The sequence below is a fragment of the Eubalaena glacialis genome, chromosome 6 (assembly GCF_028564815.1).
Source record: "Eubalaena glacialis isolate mEubGla1 chromosome 6, mEubGla1.1.hap2.+ XY, whole genome shotgun sequence".
Classification (NCBI taxonomy): domain Eukaryota; kingdom Metazoa; phylum Chordata; class Mammalia; order Artiodactyla; family Balaenidae; genus Eubalaena; species Eubalaena glacialis.
This window is the reverse complement of record NC_083721.1, coordinates 32,719,473-32,738,057: the sequence shown is the minus strand read 5'-3', so window position 1 is coordinate 32,738,057 and position 18,585 is coordinate 32,719,473. Positions and strand designations below refer to the sequence as shown.

At 35.9% G+C, this 18,585-nt stretch overlaps 1 protein-coding gene across 1 annotated transcript in view; it reads left to right on the top strand.

The window, feature by feature from the left end:
* ROBO1 (roundabout guidance receptor 1) overlaps window positions 1–18,585 on the top strand; it is a 380,307-nt gene that overhangs the window by 321,391 nt on the left and 40,331 nt on the right. The window contains exons 17-21 of the mRNA XM_061194033.1: window positions 2,501–2,698; window positions 6,931–6,957; window positions 8,367–8,409; window positions 14,829–14,983; window positions 17,541–17,876. Of these exons, the coding sequence (XP_061050016.1) occupies window positions 2,501–2,698; window positions 6,931–6,957; window positions 8,367–8,409; window positions 14,829–14,983; window positions 17,541–17,876 (759 nt within the window). The remainder of the gene's footprint in view (window positions 1–2,500; window positions 2,699–6,930; window positions 6,958–8,366; window positions 8,410–14,828; window positions 14,984–17,540; window positions 17,877–18,585) is intronic.

The window sequence follows — 18,585 nt, the reverse complement described above, 5'->3', positions numbered from 1 at the left end:
GAACATAAAATTCAAATTTATTGGTTACCAGTAAAATCTGAAACAAACAACAAAAAACAGCAACAAAATTATAAATGGAAAGGGGAGAGAAAAGGGTCAGATATTAAGAGATGACATGTAAATTAAGTAAGATACTAAGAAGTATATAGTCAACTTTGTTTGTTCCTTCCACATCAGAACTTAAGCATTAGTAGTATTTCATGCCCGTTGCTAAATTATGAAAATGAATCAGATACATGAATCTTTATATATCACAAATAAGTATATAGTACTGTTGCATGTTGATAATATTGATGACATCTTAGAAGTTATTTCAGAACAAAATTAAGAAGCATTCCACTGTGAATAAACTTTGTTGCTGTACGTAATGAACTTTGCATTCAATTTGGAAACGGCTATTGATGTTCCAGTGTTAAGACTGCTACCCGCTGTAACAGATAACACTTGCAGAGCTTCTGGAGTGTAATATAATAAGGTCTACCTGAAGTCCAATGGTTGTAGCTAGGGAGGGTCACAGGCTGATGAGGCGTCGCTTCTTTAGCATGGGGCTTCCAAGGTTGACCCTGGGCCAGAAGAAAGGAAGAAAAGAAACACATAGTGTGGAGGAGGGTTTAAATGGCACATGTCTGGAAATGGTGCACATCACTGCTGCACAGAGCTTGGTCTTGTGATTCCAAACAGATGAATGGCAACACTGCAAAATCAAGTAACTGGCTAGGGAGCTACCTCCCAACAACTCTATGCTATGAGAGTACCATTCAAGCCTTTAGTGGAGAGCTTGCGGCTTCTGCCATAGCCATTGGCCAGAATTTGATTTTTGGACTATCTTTTACAACTAGCACTTTGTTTTTCAACAGAGATTATAATATACACAACTTTTAAGCAAAAATAGCTTCATGGTTTATTTCTGGTTCATTTATTCCAAAATTTTTAGGCAATACCGAAAACTATGTTTAAAAATTGCTTGATGCATCTGTTACAACGTTATCTAAGGTATGGGGGGAAAATAGTCTGAACATAGATCTTTTTACTCAAATAGTTGCCTAGTTTTGTGAAAAGTCAGTATGAACTTATTAAAACTGAAATTAAAAGTTACATGGTGATGACCCTATACATTGTCATGTCATTTACTTATTTTGTATAATATATGACTTTCAGTACTGGGTTTTCAAATATGAATTAGAAAAAGGACCATGTGTAATTTTATTTATTTAAGATTAAATCATGGGATTTAAGGGTCAAATTGGTTTTCTTGAAATTATAGATGTGTTCCAATTTTCCATATCTTAATATAGCCTCAGCTGCAGTGAGACAAAGACTGAGGTACAGAGAGGCCATTTTAATTCATTAGTCACACCACACTTTATTCTGTTAAGCCCATCTGGTCGCCTGCATGGAACCTCTCTTGGCTGTCTCCATAAAATCTGAAGCTACCCAACTTAACCTTGCACAAATAGCCATGAAATCTATAAACCTAGCAGATACAAAGGGTGTAGTAGAAATAAAAAGAAGAGTCGGCTTGGTGAACTTTCAGAGGATGAAGTGCTCGTAGGATAACCACAGATAAAAGAGTCTGGAACATGAAATAAAACTTTCAGTCAACAAACAGTTGAAGGCAGGTGACGGCAACTGCTTGTGAAAATAGGTTTTTCAGACTTGACCCTCCATAGAATGAAATCTGGAATTCTGTTCAAGAAAAAAGCAAATAAAAAACACACGCATGCACAACGTGAGTAGCAATTTAGCCTTTTTACGTAGAAAGGGGTGCTATTTTCCTAAGACTGTTTCCTTAGCCGCTGAATGCTGCTTATTTTACCTGCCAGTGTCTTAACAGGATGCAATGTCATTTAATAAGAAAAAATAATCAGTAAGCGTTTTTTTCTGTTTGAGATATGTTATTCATAACTAATGAGTTATACCAATTATTTTTCTTGGAAAAAAATAGAGTTTTGGACTGAAACAAATGTTTCTACTTTAAAGCAGGTGGTGTTAGCAGAACATTTTCAGAGTCAAATGCACGGGCTTCAGTAGTTGTGGCACGCGGGCTCAGTAGTTGTGGCACATGGGCTTAGTTGCTCCGAGAATAGCCATAAATTCTATCAATTTTTAATTCTTGAATCAAAATAGCTGACAGAAAACAGGAGACTTTTTGACTATTCATAACACTTGATAATTCTTGCCCATATTTAACGAACGTTCTTATAGCTATGGCTGGCCGTGGTTATTATTTTAAAAGAAAGATTTTTCATAGTTCTTTCAATGGTAACATGATTTTAATTTTTCATTGGTTTTTTATTAATGATTCTGAATTTTTATAGACCCTTCTAAACATAGTTTCAAACAATGTGTTTCTGAGGCTGTTAAGCGTCTTAGACTATTCAAGGGTGGGAGGAGGGGAGATACACACACACACACACACACACACACACACACACACACAATTTTTTTTCATTGTCTCATTGAGTTTCACACCCGAATTAACCCAAAGACGGCTTTTCAGATTCTCATGGAAACCCCGTGTCACCTGAGGACCAAGTCAGCCTTGCTCAGCAGATCTCAGACGTGGTGAAGCAGCCAGCGTTCATCGCAGGAATCGGGGCAGCCTGTTGGATCATCCTTATGGTTTTTAGCATCTGGCTCTATCGACACCGGAAGAAGAGAAATGGGCTGACTAGTACTTATGCGGGTATCAGAAAAGGTATTAGCTTTCCTAAGTTTTCCATATTTTACTATGTTTACATAACTCTTCATTTTAATCTGTGACTCCAAGTTATTCATGATTATGCATATCCTATATTAAATTATTTTAGTATATAAAGATTTTCAAAAGTGCTTCTATTTTATTGCAATATCTAGTATAACCTCCTCTTGAGTATCAGTAGTACAAATAGGCTTATCAGTTTCAGGCCCAGTTCCTTTAAAATATATTTCACCAGGGTAGGTCTACACTTCGTTGTGATACCATTCCCTTGTTCTCTTAGGGAATTACTTTATTACTTTATATTCTGGAGGAAAATTTTTAATCTCCTTGTCACAGGAATTATAAATACAAGCTTTGGACTGTCACACAACTTTAAAGGGGGTGTTGTTGCCCTTTGTAAAGCTAAAGAGATTATTTATAAATAATGATATTTCCGATTAGTTCTGATTATTTATAAAATAGTTTCTTAATAAATGGGCTTCAGTTTTCAGAGAGAGGAGGCTTGGTACTTTTTTATTGTTAAATTTAAAGTTGCAGAGCTGAATATGTATATACTGTTAATGGGTGATGATGATTTGTTAAAAATGTGTTTACAGTTTAGAAGAGAAGGTTTATTTGGCTGCAATTGTTGACAATTTTATGGACGAGCCAAATATGCTAAGGATTTCACAGACACTTTTACCACATATTCTCAAAGTCTGTAGATTGGTGGTTTGTATTTTATGTTTTTTAATGAGGTTGTTGACACTATCAGATAGATAATCCTTTTGCCTTTCCCTCCTCAAACAGCTTCATCAGCTCTGGGCATCAGATCTGGGCTCTAAGGCAGGGTGATTGTAAGTCCCAGTTTTCAGGCCACCGTCCCAATTTATGTCTTTAGTCCAACTAAATTATTGACAGTGCTCCTTTGGCTCTCAAAATTGTCCTAGTTTTTGGATGGCAAATTGTACATTCACCCTAGTTACAGGGTCCATACTTAAGTCTAAGATAACACTTTTGCTACAAAGCAAATTTAAAGAGGATGACCAGTAAACACATACCCCCCTGCACCATCACCACCCTTTAAAAAAAATTGTCTACATATTTCCTAAGGGAACATTTCCTACGTGGCTTGGCCAAGTCATTTCTCTGATCAATGGTATGGCAAAGTCAGAATTTGTTAGTGCTAGCTAGACCTTTTCTCAATGAAAAGTTCTATTGAATATCCCTCTACGCTTGTAAAACAGCCTGGGACAACAGTCTAAAATATTTGTGCCCTTGGTCCCAAGGGGTCTTGGCAAGAGTCAACACAAATTCATCACCCACACTGTGGAAATCCATGAATGTGCCTCCTGGCCATGGCTCCACAGCAATCTCTTCATGTACATACGTTCACCTTAGTGTTATCATCCTTAAATGTGTTTTTTTCAGATACGTGTCCTATGCAGAGATAAAGCAAAATGTCAGTATCCCTGCCTGTGAAATGGAAAATGAGGGCTGGGAGATTACTGCAAAGAGACTAGGTGCTTGTTACGTATACAAAGTAGATCAGCGTCAGGCACACGTGTTACCGTATAAAACCTTTGACTGAAAAACAAGGCAGAGAAGGGGTTTGTGGGTGTCTGTGTGTTGTGAAGCTGGGCAGGGGCAGGCTGTTGGGAGTTGTGTGTTTGAAATCCCATTTGAATGAGGAAAAGTGACTAATTAACATCTAGACGTAGAGTCTCCTGAATTCCCCAGGAATCCTGTATTTTTTATTGCCATAAGGTATGATAGCTGTGTAGTTGTAACAATTGAATGCTCTCTCTTGAATTGAAATCTAAATATGTGACATGAAACCCTCTTCCCTTCTGAAATGTTTCTTTTCTTTTACTAATGTACTTTAAGCATGCTGGCAAATGCCTATGTGCCCTTTCTGCAAAACCTATTAAACTAATACCATTGTCCTTTTAACTAGCTTGTGTTTAAGCAGAAATCATAGAACATAATTACAAATGTAATTGGTGAGCATTTGATTCTGCTTTCCTCACTTTGCCATGTTAGCACTTTTTCATAATTCTGGTCGTATGCAGTTTTAAAAAGTGCATCCTGAAATCTTACATTGTCTATGCCCGAAACAATGCTGGTAATTCTAAGAAAAAAGGAAGTGAAATATTTTAAAGAAATCAATGTAAAAGAGCCTGTTGACCTATAAACCATCAAACCAGAGTGTGACTTCGGGTAATAGTGAGCATTTTTGACATTTCCCCCCTACATTTACCTGGAGGTGTGCCCTCCGCTCGTACCCCTTGTTCACATACATCCACGTAGTGGGAGTTTATTTTATTACTGGAAGCTTTGAGAATTAAGTTGTCCTTTGGTGTACAAGCTGTAAAAATTTCATTTAGACAGAACTCTCTTCATCTCTTCTTCAATTCCTTAAACTGAGGTTAGCAGTTGGCTAGGAATACTGACCGGGACCTTTCATTTTTTGCCTGTGTCCTTTTGATTGCAAATTAATGTTCAGGCACTGCGTTCTTGCTTGAGTAGCTTTACTTTCAAATGTATCTCTTTATTATTTTTTATGAGGACTAGTTACTATGGCTCTGAATTTTTGATTGTAGCTAAATTACATTGACTCTCTGAAAAGACCTGACTGAAAGAAAACACAATAGAATTCCTAAGACAGAGACTGCTGTGCAGCAAAGGAAGCCCAGTGTATAAACTGGATCCCCAGCATTGAGGGTTTTGTTTTTGTTCTTCCTAGTATGCTCAGAAATAAAATGGTTTGGTAAGAAGTGACAGTTGTAAAGGATGCTACAGGCATTTGAATTTGCAACCCCAGTGCTCTAATCTTCAAGTAAATTTCTTGGAGATGTTCAAATGTGAAGTGGAAAAATACATTTTTGGCAGCTTTTTGATCCGTGATAAGTAATCAATATTCTGGTTTGTGTGCATTAAGGATTTCTTAAAAGCAAATTTTAGTCTACAAGGGAGTAATGTAGATTTCCTTGCTTTCTTTACCAGAGCAGTGTTTACTTTAAATTAACATGAAGAGCTTGGAAAAAAAATCAGCCTCCTCCCTCTATGAAATGACATGGAAATAGCTCTGGTGTTATCCAACACCCAGGAATTAGAGAAGATAGGAAAAGTGGCGGAGGCAAGGCTGCTACTTTTGAGGTCTGCAGTTCAATTTCAGGCATTATTGATTGGATTAAGATTTATAACTGCAGAGTGAAGGTTTTCAGAGGGGCATTATTGTTCTACTGTTTAGCTTTTGGTGTGGTATTTTTAAAAAAATGCTCAGCCTACTTCTAGAAAGCTTCTGAATCTAAACTATAATAGAGAAGTTAAAGTGTAAAACCCCCCATTTTTCCTGTCCATTCACAAATTTCTATCATGATAAAAATGTAGCATTACACTGTTTATATGATAAGTATCAGGCATTTCTTGGCAGTGAAACAATTCAGTTTTATGGGTTTTTTTGTTCCAGTTCTTTCTTTGCTTGCTGCCTTCCTTTCTTCCTTCCTTCTTTCCTTCTTTCTTTCCCTCCTTTCCTCCTGCCCTTTTCCCTTCTCTTCCTTCCTTCCTCCCTCCCTCCTTCTCTTTCTTCCTTTTTTCCTTTCTTTCTTTCTTTTTCTTTCTTTCTCTTTCTTTCCCCCCTCTCTCTTTCTTTCTTTCTTTCTTTCTTTCTCTCTCTCTCTCTTTCTTTCTTTCTTTTTCTTCCCCCCTCCTCCCTCCCTCTCTCTCTTTCTTTCTTTCTCTTTTTGTCTTTCTATCTTTCTCTCTGTCTCCTTCCCTCTGTCTCTCTTTCGATGATGAATACTTAAATGCACCTATTAGTTAGCCCACTTTAATAAGCATTTACTTTAAGATTTCTAGATAAGGTTTAGGCAAGGCCCTGATAATACTTGTTTAAGAACCCATTATCCAATGTTTGGAAATGATTAATAGCAGAGGACTCCTGTTTGTACTAAAGCCATGAGCTAAATCTCTATTACTAAATGCAGGGGTCATTTGCAGGCTAACCCAGCACAATCCCCACCCCCTCCCGTCCTAGAACGTCAGACCCTTCAAAATGGTACCTCAGAGACAAGCTTCTTTTTTAACCTCAGATTTGGTTTTATTCATATATCAGAGTGTCAGAACTACTGGCTTAGTTATTTACATTTGTTTTATGTTCAGCTGTCTGCTTGATTTATACTAATGTGATATGTTCCCTTTCTCTCTTCAGCTTAATAACTGGTTTATATTTTGTTTTGATTTTTCAGTCCCGTCTTTTACCTTCACACCAACAGGTATATATTTGCGCTTACCCCCCTCCTTTTCTTTGTTAGTTTGGCATGTGTTGTACTATTGTGTTTCTGTTTTTATTTCATTTTCTGCAGTAAGCTGGGGGGAAAGGACTTACAATGGAAGACAGTACTTCATTTACTCATGCCAGGCATGCACTTGAAGTAGAAATGGTTGGTGTTGCTTGTCATTCCTTCAATGCCGTTACTTATTCGTGACTCCGCATTGCATCTTAGCCTTGTTTGCATGTGTTTCATTAGATAGACACACTGTGTCTACCCTCAGCATGATTTAACATGCTAATGATCACATTGATTATTTCAGACTTGGCAGTGCATTTTTTTCCCTTAACTTAAGCTTTCAGGTTTTCGAACAAAAATTTCTCTCCCTTGCAATTCTCTATCCATACAATCAACGTTCTTAAAGGTAACCAAAATATCCAGCACATGTGAAAGATAAAACTTGTCATTTTCCTTAAGTCCGAGTACTAAGATTCCATTCCATTCAGTTTCTTTCAAAGTGGGTCCTCTTCTTTCGATTCACCTTTAGTAAATGATGTACCTGTAGCCTTGCCTCCTCGGTTTTAATCCAGTTATTATAATCACTGGAAGCAGTTATCTCTCCTTAACAGACTCCCAGTTTGGAGTTCTTCTAAGCAGAATTTGGCAGCTTTTAGAAACATATTTCTTCTTAGAAAATGGGTCTGTATTTACAGAAAGCTAATATCCTTAACCCCTTGCCTGACTATGTGCAAATCTTTTTCTGTTATGGCTAAATTTTATACCCATAATTTATTAAGCCGAGAATGCTTTCAAGAGCATTAAAATATATTTTCACTATGTATACATGTCTGATGAAAATATACTGAGAAGGGTTTTCACAAGCCACAATAAAAACTAGGTCGCGTTCATTGACAGTCACAACTTGGCATACATCTTTGTTTGTGGAGAGAAAGAAGGTTTATTTTAACGTTTACCTTTGTCTTACTGGTACTCATATTTCTGGGGAAATGGTCTGGTAGGTTTTTTTCTTCCCAAATTTAAGATTCCACTTACATAAAATCATGAAATTACATGATCTAATAATAAATTCAAAATTAGAATCTATGAGAATGTGAATGTACAAACGTGTAATAGTTATAGTTAATAAGAGTGAACTGAAGTTTGCTTCTGCTTAGTTTTCAACCTTGTTGGCACGTAAAGAAAATAAAAATAACATATCTAATTCTGTACCATCTTAAAAAAATACTAGTTCAATTGGAAATCTGCTATTTCCTGTGATGAATTTTTGCAATGCTTCTAAGTAGAAAGGAAGAAAACATGCCATTCTAGAAATATGCTCATGAATGTCATAGCTTTTGATATATAAACACAAACATGTCTATTAATTGTTCCTTTTTTTGGTAACATTCCAGTAACTTATCAGAGAGGAGGCGAAGCTGTGAGCAGTGGAGGGAGGTAACTATCCTGCTTGTTTTGTAGATTCTAAGGGGAATTCCAGGTATTTCTTCTTGTCTTCATCGATGACATCACTTTCTTTGCTGAAAAGGTTTAACTTAAAGGTGAAATTTGTTTAAATATTTCGGAAATACTCCATTCTGTTGTGCTGTGGAGCCAAGCTTGTTTACATACAAATGCACTTGATTGGAGCTGTTGCATCTTAGTCAGTGAACACCAGAGGGAGCACTTTCACCGGGAAAGACAGACTAGCTGATTTAGCAGATGATTAAAAGGAGTTAAAGTAATTAAGCGATGGCATTTATGAAGATTAAGAAATATAGCTAGTTAACAGATACTATCAAAGAAAAAGTGTTCATTTGGAAACCTGCTGAACACAGCATTGGCTCATAAGTTGTTGTAGTTTATGTCTGTTTGTTTGTTCTTGTTATGAATTCAACATAGTTCAGTCTCCATTTGCCGGGAAATATGTTGAAATAAAAGGAGAATCTAGGTAGCTCGTTAACACGGAGGGTTTTTTTTTCCTCTCATTAAAATGAACCTCAATCCTACATTTATGATTTTTTGGTAATTATTATTCAGTGAACTTTAATATATTCACAGAGAAATCACAAATTGATGTGACAGGCGGCTGAAAGGGGCTGAAAGAAGGTATAAGTTACATGAGTCAAGCTTCAGGATTTTCTATGATAATTTTTTCTTTTCAAAAACAGTAACCTCTAGCTTAAGGTGTAAGAAAAAAAACCTTTCGACCAAAACCATTTTCTAATTCAAATTCAGTTAACTTATTGAGTGTCCTGCTTTGTATAGTTAGATAATGTGGTTGCAACTGGAAAACATAAAAATAAGAAAGAGTGGTGAAAAAAATGTTGACCACCTTTAGCAAATGCTGTACAAATTTGACAATTAGCACTACTCTTTTTTTTCCTGGGTACTGCTGCTAGCTTCCTGTTTTCATACCTGTGAAACAAAGCCAGCCACTGAAAGACCCCAAAGCTAGGGAGGTCTTCATAAGGAATAAATCCAATTGATTCAGGAATTAAACCAGGGCATGTTTTTGCATCCGGGGCAATTCTGTCTAAATCATACCCCAGACATTCATGAAACAGTCTCTGGCATAAGAACATTCTCTCGCGGATAAATCTGGAACCTGATGATATAACCACCTCTCTACATGTGTATATTCATGACGGAAGACTTCAGCTTTCTCATTAATCAGATCTTATGAAAATGCTTATTGAGCATCTTCTATGGGCTCTGCACCAGCCTCTGTGCATGAGCACGTGTGCAGATGTGCTTTCTCTCTCACACACACACATGCACACACATGTAAAATATGTCTAGTTTCTGCTGTAAAGGAATTTTCAACCTAGGTAGACCAAATTATCAAGGAGGAAATGATGGCAGGGATCTCTCAGTACCAAATGCTAGTTTCTTCAGCAGGACTGAAAAATTACAAAGTTCCATTTGGAAAGCTCGCTAAATCATCATACAGAATTAACCTTCTGAATGTAAAAATAGTATAACAGTGAAATGGATTTATTTTAAATACCAAATAGAAATGATCTTTTTACCAAATAAAATGACAAAAATGCTGGAATGTTATAGAGGCAACAGTTAAATAAAGATCTTAGAGTTAGTGCTCAAAATGACAGTTATATACACAATTTTAAATTTATTTATTCATCAAACCTATTTATTGAATACCTACAATGTGACAGGCAGTGTTCTAGTTGCCTGGGATGCGTCAGTGAGCAAAGTCAATAAAAGTTCCTGTCCTTCTGAACGTTACATTTAGTAGGGGAGATAGAAGATTAATAATCATTTTTTAAAAAGTCAACTCTGTAGTAGAAGCAGTTAGTGAGTTCTTTGGAAAAACTAGAACAGGGTAAGAGCATCAGGAATGCATTAGGAAGAGGTCTCATTTTCTTGCCATTTGTGACTGTGTGTGTGTGTGTGTGTGTGTGTTCCATGATCCAGTGTGGTAAGAGAATGAACAGTGGGTCAGACTCTTGTACTCACTTCTCTGATGCCATCCCTTAAACATTGGATTCCCTCAGGCATCTCAGACTCTGTGAACCCTCACTGTATCACCCAACTCATCTGGTTAATGACACCTAAGTCAAAATGTCAAGTCATCCTCTTCCCTGCATCTATTACTGCATTTTGTTGATCCTACCTTTTTCTCCCTTCACTATCGCTGTATTGTTTCACTTCAAGCTCTTTTTGTCCCTTGTCTAACCTGTTAAAAATGCTCCCAGCAGTCCTACCTTCATCTACCTTCATTAGAACTATTTCCTGTTAATTCCCTTTGCCCATTGGAGCCAGAATGAAATTTTGAAATGCATATGGATCATGTCTCTGAACTTCTGAAGATCCCAGTTTTCAGTAGAACACAACATATTTAAAATAGCAAGTCCAAATTGGGCAGAGCATGTGAAACCCACAACCTTTAGGGCCTTGTAGGCCTCCTCATATCTCTGTGTGCCACCCCCAACAATCCACTGTGTCAACCCACCTGCCAGTCACCAATATTGCATTCTCTTCTATGCACTTATTACATCAGCCCGGAATATGTCCCCCCTCCCCTTGTTAGTTGGCTGAGGTTCACCTGCTGTGTTCTCCGTGACCTCTTTGTGCTATATAAACACCACAGTTAAGCACCTAATAAGAGGTAATGCAATTATCTTTTGTTTATATCAGGGGTCAGCAAATTATGGCTCTTGGTCTGAATTTGGTCTGACACCTGTTTTTGTAAGTAAAGATTTATTAAAATACAGCCAGACTCGTTTGTTTACATATTGTCTATGACTGCTTTCCCACTACAATGGCAGAGTTAAGTAGTTGAAACAGAAAATATATGTCCCGCGAAGCCTAAAATGGTTGCCCTCTAATCCTTTATAGAAATAGTTTTCTAACTCCTGGCTTAAATGATTGTTTCCCACAATAGAATGTGAGATCCTGGAGTTAGAGGCTATGTGATTTATTAATCAATAATTAAATGCATGAATTTTTGTAATGCAATAAATGTAATTTATTGGATTATATCCATAAATTCAATATATGAATTATTGATCTTTGAAAGATATCACCAAAAATTATCTAAAGAAGGAAGGGATGAGTTATTGAGTAAACAAATGTCAGAAGACTTGAGTTCAGTCCTTGATGAGAGAAAATTTTGGGCCCTGGACATTTTTCTCTGATAAAGGAGAAGATTGAGAGAGAAGGAGAGCCTGAGAGCTCTCCTCATTCTCAAAACTGTGAATTTCGCTCTTCACATAAAAGGGAAAATGAGGATTGCGGTAAGCAAAGAGACCTCTTCTCAACTTAAAAAGGGCAAAGGATTTGCAATGTAATCCAGTGGCAGATCATGGATATTAAGTGGCTGTTTCTATTCACTTGTTTTCCTCACCTCACACATCTCGATCTCCTCTTCCAAACAAAAAAAACCTAGTTAAAATCCAAACCACAGCAGAAACCAGGAAACAGCAGAGAAAGCCTGAAGAAAAGCATAGGAAAGTCAGGCTAACCAGGTCGAGAATGCCGATAGCACATTTCCGGGCAGTGGGAGGTGAGAAAGAAAGAGTTCAGACCTTGCTTCTCTTTGAAGGACTGCCCACTCTCAGCTCTATCCCTTGCTTCTTCCTGGGCTTCAAAATTCTTTCAAGCTATCAAAAGAAAGAGGAGACAACCTATAGGCAACCCTTGCTGCTAGGCCCCTTCACGATTTTCCCCAGCCCCTGGGCCCTTTAGTATTAGTATTTTATTTTGTGGTTTAGGAGTTCAAATAGGTTTGTTTGTTTGTTTGTTTGTTTTTGGAGTGAGTGATTGGAACATCTGGAGTAACAGGAGCAGAGGAATTGAAGGTAATTGCATTTGTCCTCTTTTCCTTTGTGACACAAAACTATCCCCTTAATATAAACTGGAAGTTAAATATGGTTTTCGAGATCCCTAGTCTCTTCCTTTCCCTGATAATATCTTTTTGAAGACAAGGAAAAAATAGGCAAAACTCATATATTAGCATGAAAATATAACAACTAACATATTATATGGATATATATGTATAATATGGTTGCATTTTTATGTATATAAAATATGGTAATATTATGTAATATTTCCGACATATATTAATCACTGTAACCAGCGCTGTGTTTTGCTTCTGCTTCATTTCTTATTTTTTGGGCAGCTAAATCTGTCTCATACACACTAGATCATCTTAAATGCGTAAAGATAGCTTGAGAGATTGTTGGTTTTTAAAGACCCTAACACCCTTATCAGAGTAGCTACATATGACCTTGACTTCCTCAGAGTTCTCTGAAATATACCCATGGCATTTTAAGATTCATTATGGGCCAGTAATCATGACTCAACCTTCTTCCCTAAATAATTGGCATTCCAAACACAAGTCTGAACTGAAAGCTAGGATGTGAATTGTTAATCCTACTTCCTGTTGGAAAGCTCCCATACATATGAAAAGTTCTTTCAGCCTCTGATGATATCAAAACGTTCACTTTTAAAAGTGTTTTTCTGAGGGAATCGTAGCATAAAAATATTGTCTATTCCTTTTGAAACATGTAAGACAGGCTTGACCCGTACTTCAAACATCCTATAATATTTCTACAGTGTCAAATATGGAGATTTATTTTTAATAACTTAAAAAGTGATAACACACTTTAAGTTCAAGAGAAAATAAGTAAAGCTAAAGACTACTAGATGCAGAATTTCTATAACCAACATTGATTTCAAAAGCTCCAGATATCTGTGATACAGCTTGCATTTAAATGTTTTAAATTTTAACAGGTCAGCAATATTGCTCTTCAAAGCATATTTTTATCAACAATTTTAATAGTAAATTTATTCAGTTTTAACAGCGTTACTCTGAATGTTAAGACTTTAGACATTACTCCACTCTTCCTTTTATTAAGAGTGTTTGAGGGTTTTAGGAAATTCCAGCACTCTCCAGTATATGTGTTTATAGTATTCTGGCTTAGAATGTGGATTCTACAGACAGGCTGCTTGGATTTGAATCGCAGCTCTGCCACTCACTCGCTTTGTGTACCCATGCACAAGTTTCTTAACCTTTCTCAGGTATCTCAGTTTCCTAATCTTTAAAATCTGAATAATAATAGTAACTACTCTGTAGATTATTAGAAGGATTAAATGAGTTAATACATATAAAGGTCAGAACAACACCTCACACATTGTAAACAAAGGGTAAACATTCATTTTTATGACAGATATATGTAGACACACATATATACATATATACGTATACAGATATATAACTTATAAATCCATATTTTTCATTTGAAGTGAATTATTCCTCAAATAACCATCATTTGCATAGAAAGTTTCCTCCGTTGACTCTCTGTATGCCAGCATAGGAACCATGGTGAGTGAAATGTCAGGTTCTTGCTTCCCAGGTAAATGAAAGCGTGGTTATTGCACTTTAGCAAAGAAAATGAAACCATGAAGAAAATCTTTTCAGACTCTGTAGTGCCAGTCTGTTTATTGTGGATCTGACAGTACATCATGCATCATCACCTCTTTTGCTGGATTATCAAATGGAGTCAGTATTGGAAAAGGACCTCAGGATTTCCATTCCTGGACTTCAGTCTGTGTCTCTGGCACTGGTGGTCCAGGGCTGCCATTAATAACTGCTGATGTACTTTGCATTCCCAATGCACAGTGAAAGAGGATTAACATCTGTCGTGCAAAAAAAACCATGAACGCTAATATTTCTTGCAGTGGACATCGTTTTACCAGATTTAATTCAGTAGCTTTCCTTTGTTTATATAGGATTTATGGCATCTTACATTGTCACCATCAGAAAATGTTGACAAGCTTACAGAACTGTGCACTGAAACACTGATGAGGCTCTCTGCAAAATGTCACAGAGCCCCAAACTCACTATCTCTGAAACATGGTTTTGAAGAAAAATATGCAAATGTGCTTACTGTGAAGGATCCTTTATCTCAGTAAAGAAGCTTGTTCCATTTTTTAATGAAGTTGTGAGAAGGATCATTATTCTTTAATGGGTCAAAAATTAAGAAATGCAAACTGTCTTAACGAGAATATTCTTTACGCTACTAAAACACTACAAAATATAAGTATCCAAGTTTTTTAGATTCCATGTTTGATTTTTAGCCACTGTGACTGAAGGCGGAGTAGAGCATTACAAATGGTACAATATTGGTCTCACCGTTTACAACAGGATGGCTATATAAACTGAGGCGTGCCTCAGAACATTACATTATAGTTGCCTTGTCTGTAAAATAAAAGGAATTATTATATCTTTCAGCATAGTGGACCAAATTATTTGTGAGAATAGTGAGATGAAGGATTTTCTGGAATTCTGAATAGGAAATATCATTTGCTACTTATATAAAACTTGCTTTTATACATATTTTTTTCTTTAGGCCAGGACTTCTCAACATCAGTGAACCTGCCACGCAGCCATGGCTGGCAGACACGTGGCCTAATACTGGGAACAATCACAATGACTGCTCCATCAACTGCTGCACAGCAGGCAATGGAAACAGCGACAGTAACCTGACCACGTATAGTCGCCCAGGTTAGAGGCACAGAGACAGCTTGATAGGCAAGCTTGGCATTGTTAGGAACAAGCCATGAGGAGATAACTTTCGTTTTCTTCTCCTTAAACTGAAAAGGAAATTTAATCCACATTTTCATGAACTAGTAACCGTTGTTTAGCAAACTAGCCTGATTCAAATATTTTCTCCATCCCTGTATCTCCACACCTCACCCTCCACCCAAAAAAAGTTTCTCAGTATGCAAAGGGAGAATGGAGAATATAAATTCTAGAATAGATAGCAAATAAGGAAAAATGAAATTATACAAAAGTATTCCTCTTCATAAGAATGTATGTAATTATAATTTTAATTGTAGTTATTTATAGTATTTATTTTAAAGATTTTAAGAATAAAGCAGATCAAAAGATCCATAGATCTATAGTTTGAGTGAACCAAATTTTTAATAGCAGCAACAATAATAATAATAATGATATGGTGGTAATAAATAATTTTAAATGAAAGCTAACTGAATGTCAAAATTAGATTTTTATAGTATACTAGTAAATCCTAAGATACAAGAAATATATATCTTGTGCAGGTGTGTATACTAATACTAATTTTGTATTGTGTCTTTTTGGTTCGGAAATATGTGTAGTAAATTGCTTGTTAAAATCTCATGCTAAAACATGACAGTAAAATTTGGATGTAGAATATGCAATATGCAAAGGAAAAAATAGAAAATTACAAATAATTCTTACAAAAAACCTTTTAACATTCATTCACAATACAGGAAATACAAAAAGAATCATAAAGAATCAAAATATATGACTATAGAAGTAAAATAACCCATGGAGTTAAGGAAAAGGGAAATAGAATATGGCATTTAAGTAAAAAGTATGATGCACCATAAAGAACAAATCATAGTCTCCATTGGATATGGATATGGAAATGATATATCCATGTGACCAAGTCCATGTTCTCTAGAGGTCCATATTCTAGTTGTCTAGGTGAAGAAGTGCTCACATAATTATAAGTAAAAGAAAGATTATGCTGAGCCCAATAAAAGAAAAAATGACAATATCCATTTAAATTAATATGTAGAGCTGTGTTGTCTAATATGGCAGCCTCTGGCTTCAGGTGGCTATTTAAATTTAAATTTAATAAAGTACCATTTAAAATCCAGTTCCTCATTTGCACTAGTCACATTTCAAGTGCTCAGTAGCCACATGTGGCTAGTGGCTATCATATTAGACAATGCAGAATAGAGCATGTCCATCATCTGAGAGAGTTCTATTGGATGTTACTCATATGGAAAGATTGGCAAAGAAAAACGAGATTGCCAAAACCATATTGCCATTAAAAATATTGTTTAACCACTATTATATAAAACTTAATACCTAGAAATTAGAAGTAAGAATTACTAAAAGCCAGATTGATCAAATACCCCTGATCCCTGATCATTTGTTGTTGAAATGCAGGGTAGTTGAATTCAGTAGGATAGAGAAGTTGCAGATTTTTCTTAAAACTATATTCATTTTTACATCTTTAGTAGTGACCCTGATAATTTATCATTTTTTAGGATATCCAGTTGAAAACTAATCCTCAAGGTGACCTGTTAATGTTGCAGCCACTATGAATTAAAATAGTGGTATTTTTACTATTGTAACTTGACTAATTTTTTATTTTAAAAATGTTTTAATTTTAAATGATGATTTTAGTTCTTCCTGCTGTTTGACTATTTTCAGCTACAGGCTTTGAATATTTCCTATATATATATATTAGTTATTTCACTCTCAAATATTTAAAGAAAGGGAAAATTAGAGTGAAATTGAAATATTAGTCATATTAGGTATTATTTCAGGTGTTATTTGATAAATTGCCCTGGCTACTATGATTCATTTTGCCATCATTATTATCATTTTATACTTCTTGAGGTGTCATTATGAAACCATGAAAAATGATTATATAACATCTTTTCCTGATAATGATTATCCTGCATGACCAAGGGAAAAAGCTAATAAAATTCTCCTGAGCACTATTTACTGTCACTTTACCTCTGTTCCTCATATTTTTTGAGTAGAGTTATTTTATAAAATATTGAAATCTCAAGTTCTTTGATCTGAGGGCAGAGGGTTCTTTTTTTTTTTTTTTTTGGTCTGAATTCTTAACCTATAAGCTTAACTAGTAACTTCAAATAGTCCAGTAACTCCAGACTAGAAAATTTTAAGTTGGCACTTAAAGATATTCATGTATATATTATTTTAGTGCAATTCCCATTAATGGGGTTGTTAAAGGAAAATTATTTAAATTGGGTGCATTATTTATAAACTGTGTAACACTAGCAGAAGTTCAGAATTATTTAGGCTCCATATAAATTACGTGTCCTCTCTTATTCACTCAATTTTTCTTTAGAAAGAACATTTGACTATGTTCTTTAGAAAGGACCTAAGAATATTTGGTCCTTTTTATTCATTATATTTAAGCCCATTTATACTTTATAGAACAATTTTACTGTGACTCACAAAGCTACTTACAAGGAAATTTAAAACGAATAACCATGCAGAATGACTTTTTCCTTTTCCTCTCCATTGCACATAGCTGATTGTATAGCAAATTATAACAACCAACTGGATAACAAACAAACAAATCTGATGCTCCCTGAGTCAACTGTTTATGGTGATGTGGACCTTAGTAACAAAATCAATGAGATGAAAACCTTCAATAGCCCAAATCTGAAGGATGGGCGTTTTGTCAATCCATCAGGGCAGCCCACCCCTTATGCCACCACCCAGCTCATCCAGTCAAACCTCAGCAACAACATGAACAATGGCAGTGGGGACTCCAGCGAGAAGCACTGGAAACCATCCGGACAGCAGAAACAAGAAGTGGCACCAATTCAGTATAACATCGTGGAGCAAAACAAACTGAACAAAGGTGAAGAGCCTTGCCTTTATTCCCATCCTTGTCTGTATTGGCGTCCTTAACCCTTCAGCACTACCTGCCGAAGCTTGTCTGGAACTAGCGTGTGAAATCTTTCTTTGGTCACTAAGGTTTTCTTATTTCTTTGGTTTCAAAATTTCCAGTGTCAAAAAGTTAATTAGCACAACAATAACCTTGGAATATTGATTTTTATAATAACATATAAGTATTTTCAAATGGCTTGAGATTAATTTAAATTTAATCGTAGGTGAGGGATTGCTCAGGACAGACAATCTTTTATTCATAAGGCAGATGTACAACCATCACAATACCTCACATTTTAAATAAATAGACTCTCCCATTCTTTCCACTCGAGAATGGAAGATAATTGCTTCTACATGGTCATATAAACGAATGGCTTTTTTATCAAACTGAAGAAAAATAATTAAATTAAACTTGAACTGGAGAAGTGGTTCAATCTGTTATATTTCTCCTACCTCATGTGGTTACTGAGACTGCTGCAATGTATGATTTCAGAACCTAAATTTCTTTGGGTAGCCTGATTTGAAGTCTGTCATGATAGAACCTAAAATAAATTCTTAGTGTTAGCTTGTTGCAGCAGAATAATATTTTATGGCCTGAAGGGAATGTTTCTCTGTTACAGTATGGGTGAGTTGGAAGAGATAGGTATTTGATTTCTTTGTAGTCCCTCGGACTACTGCTT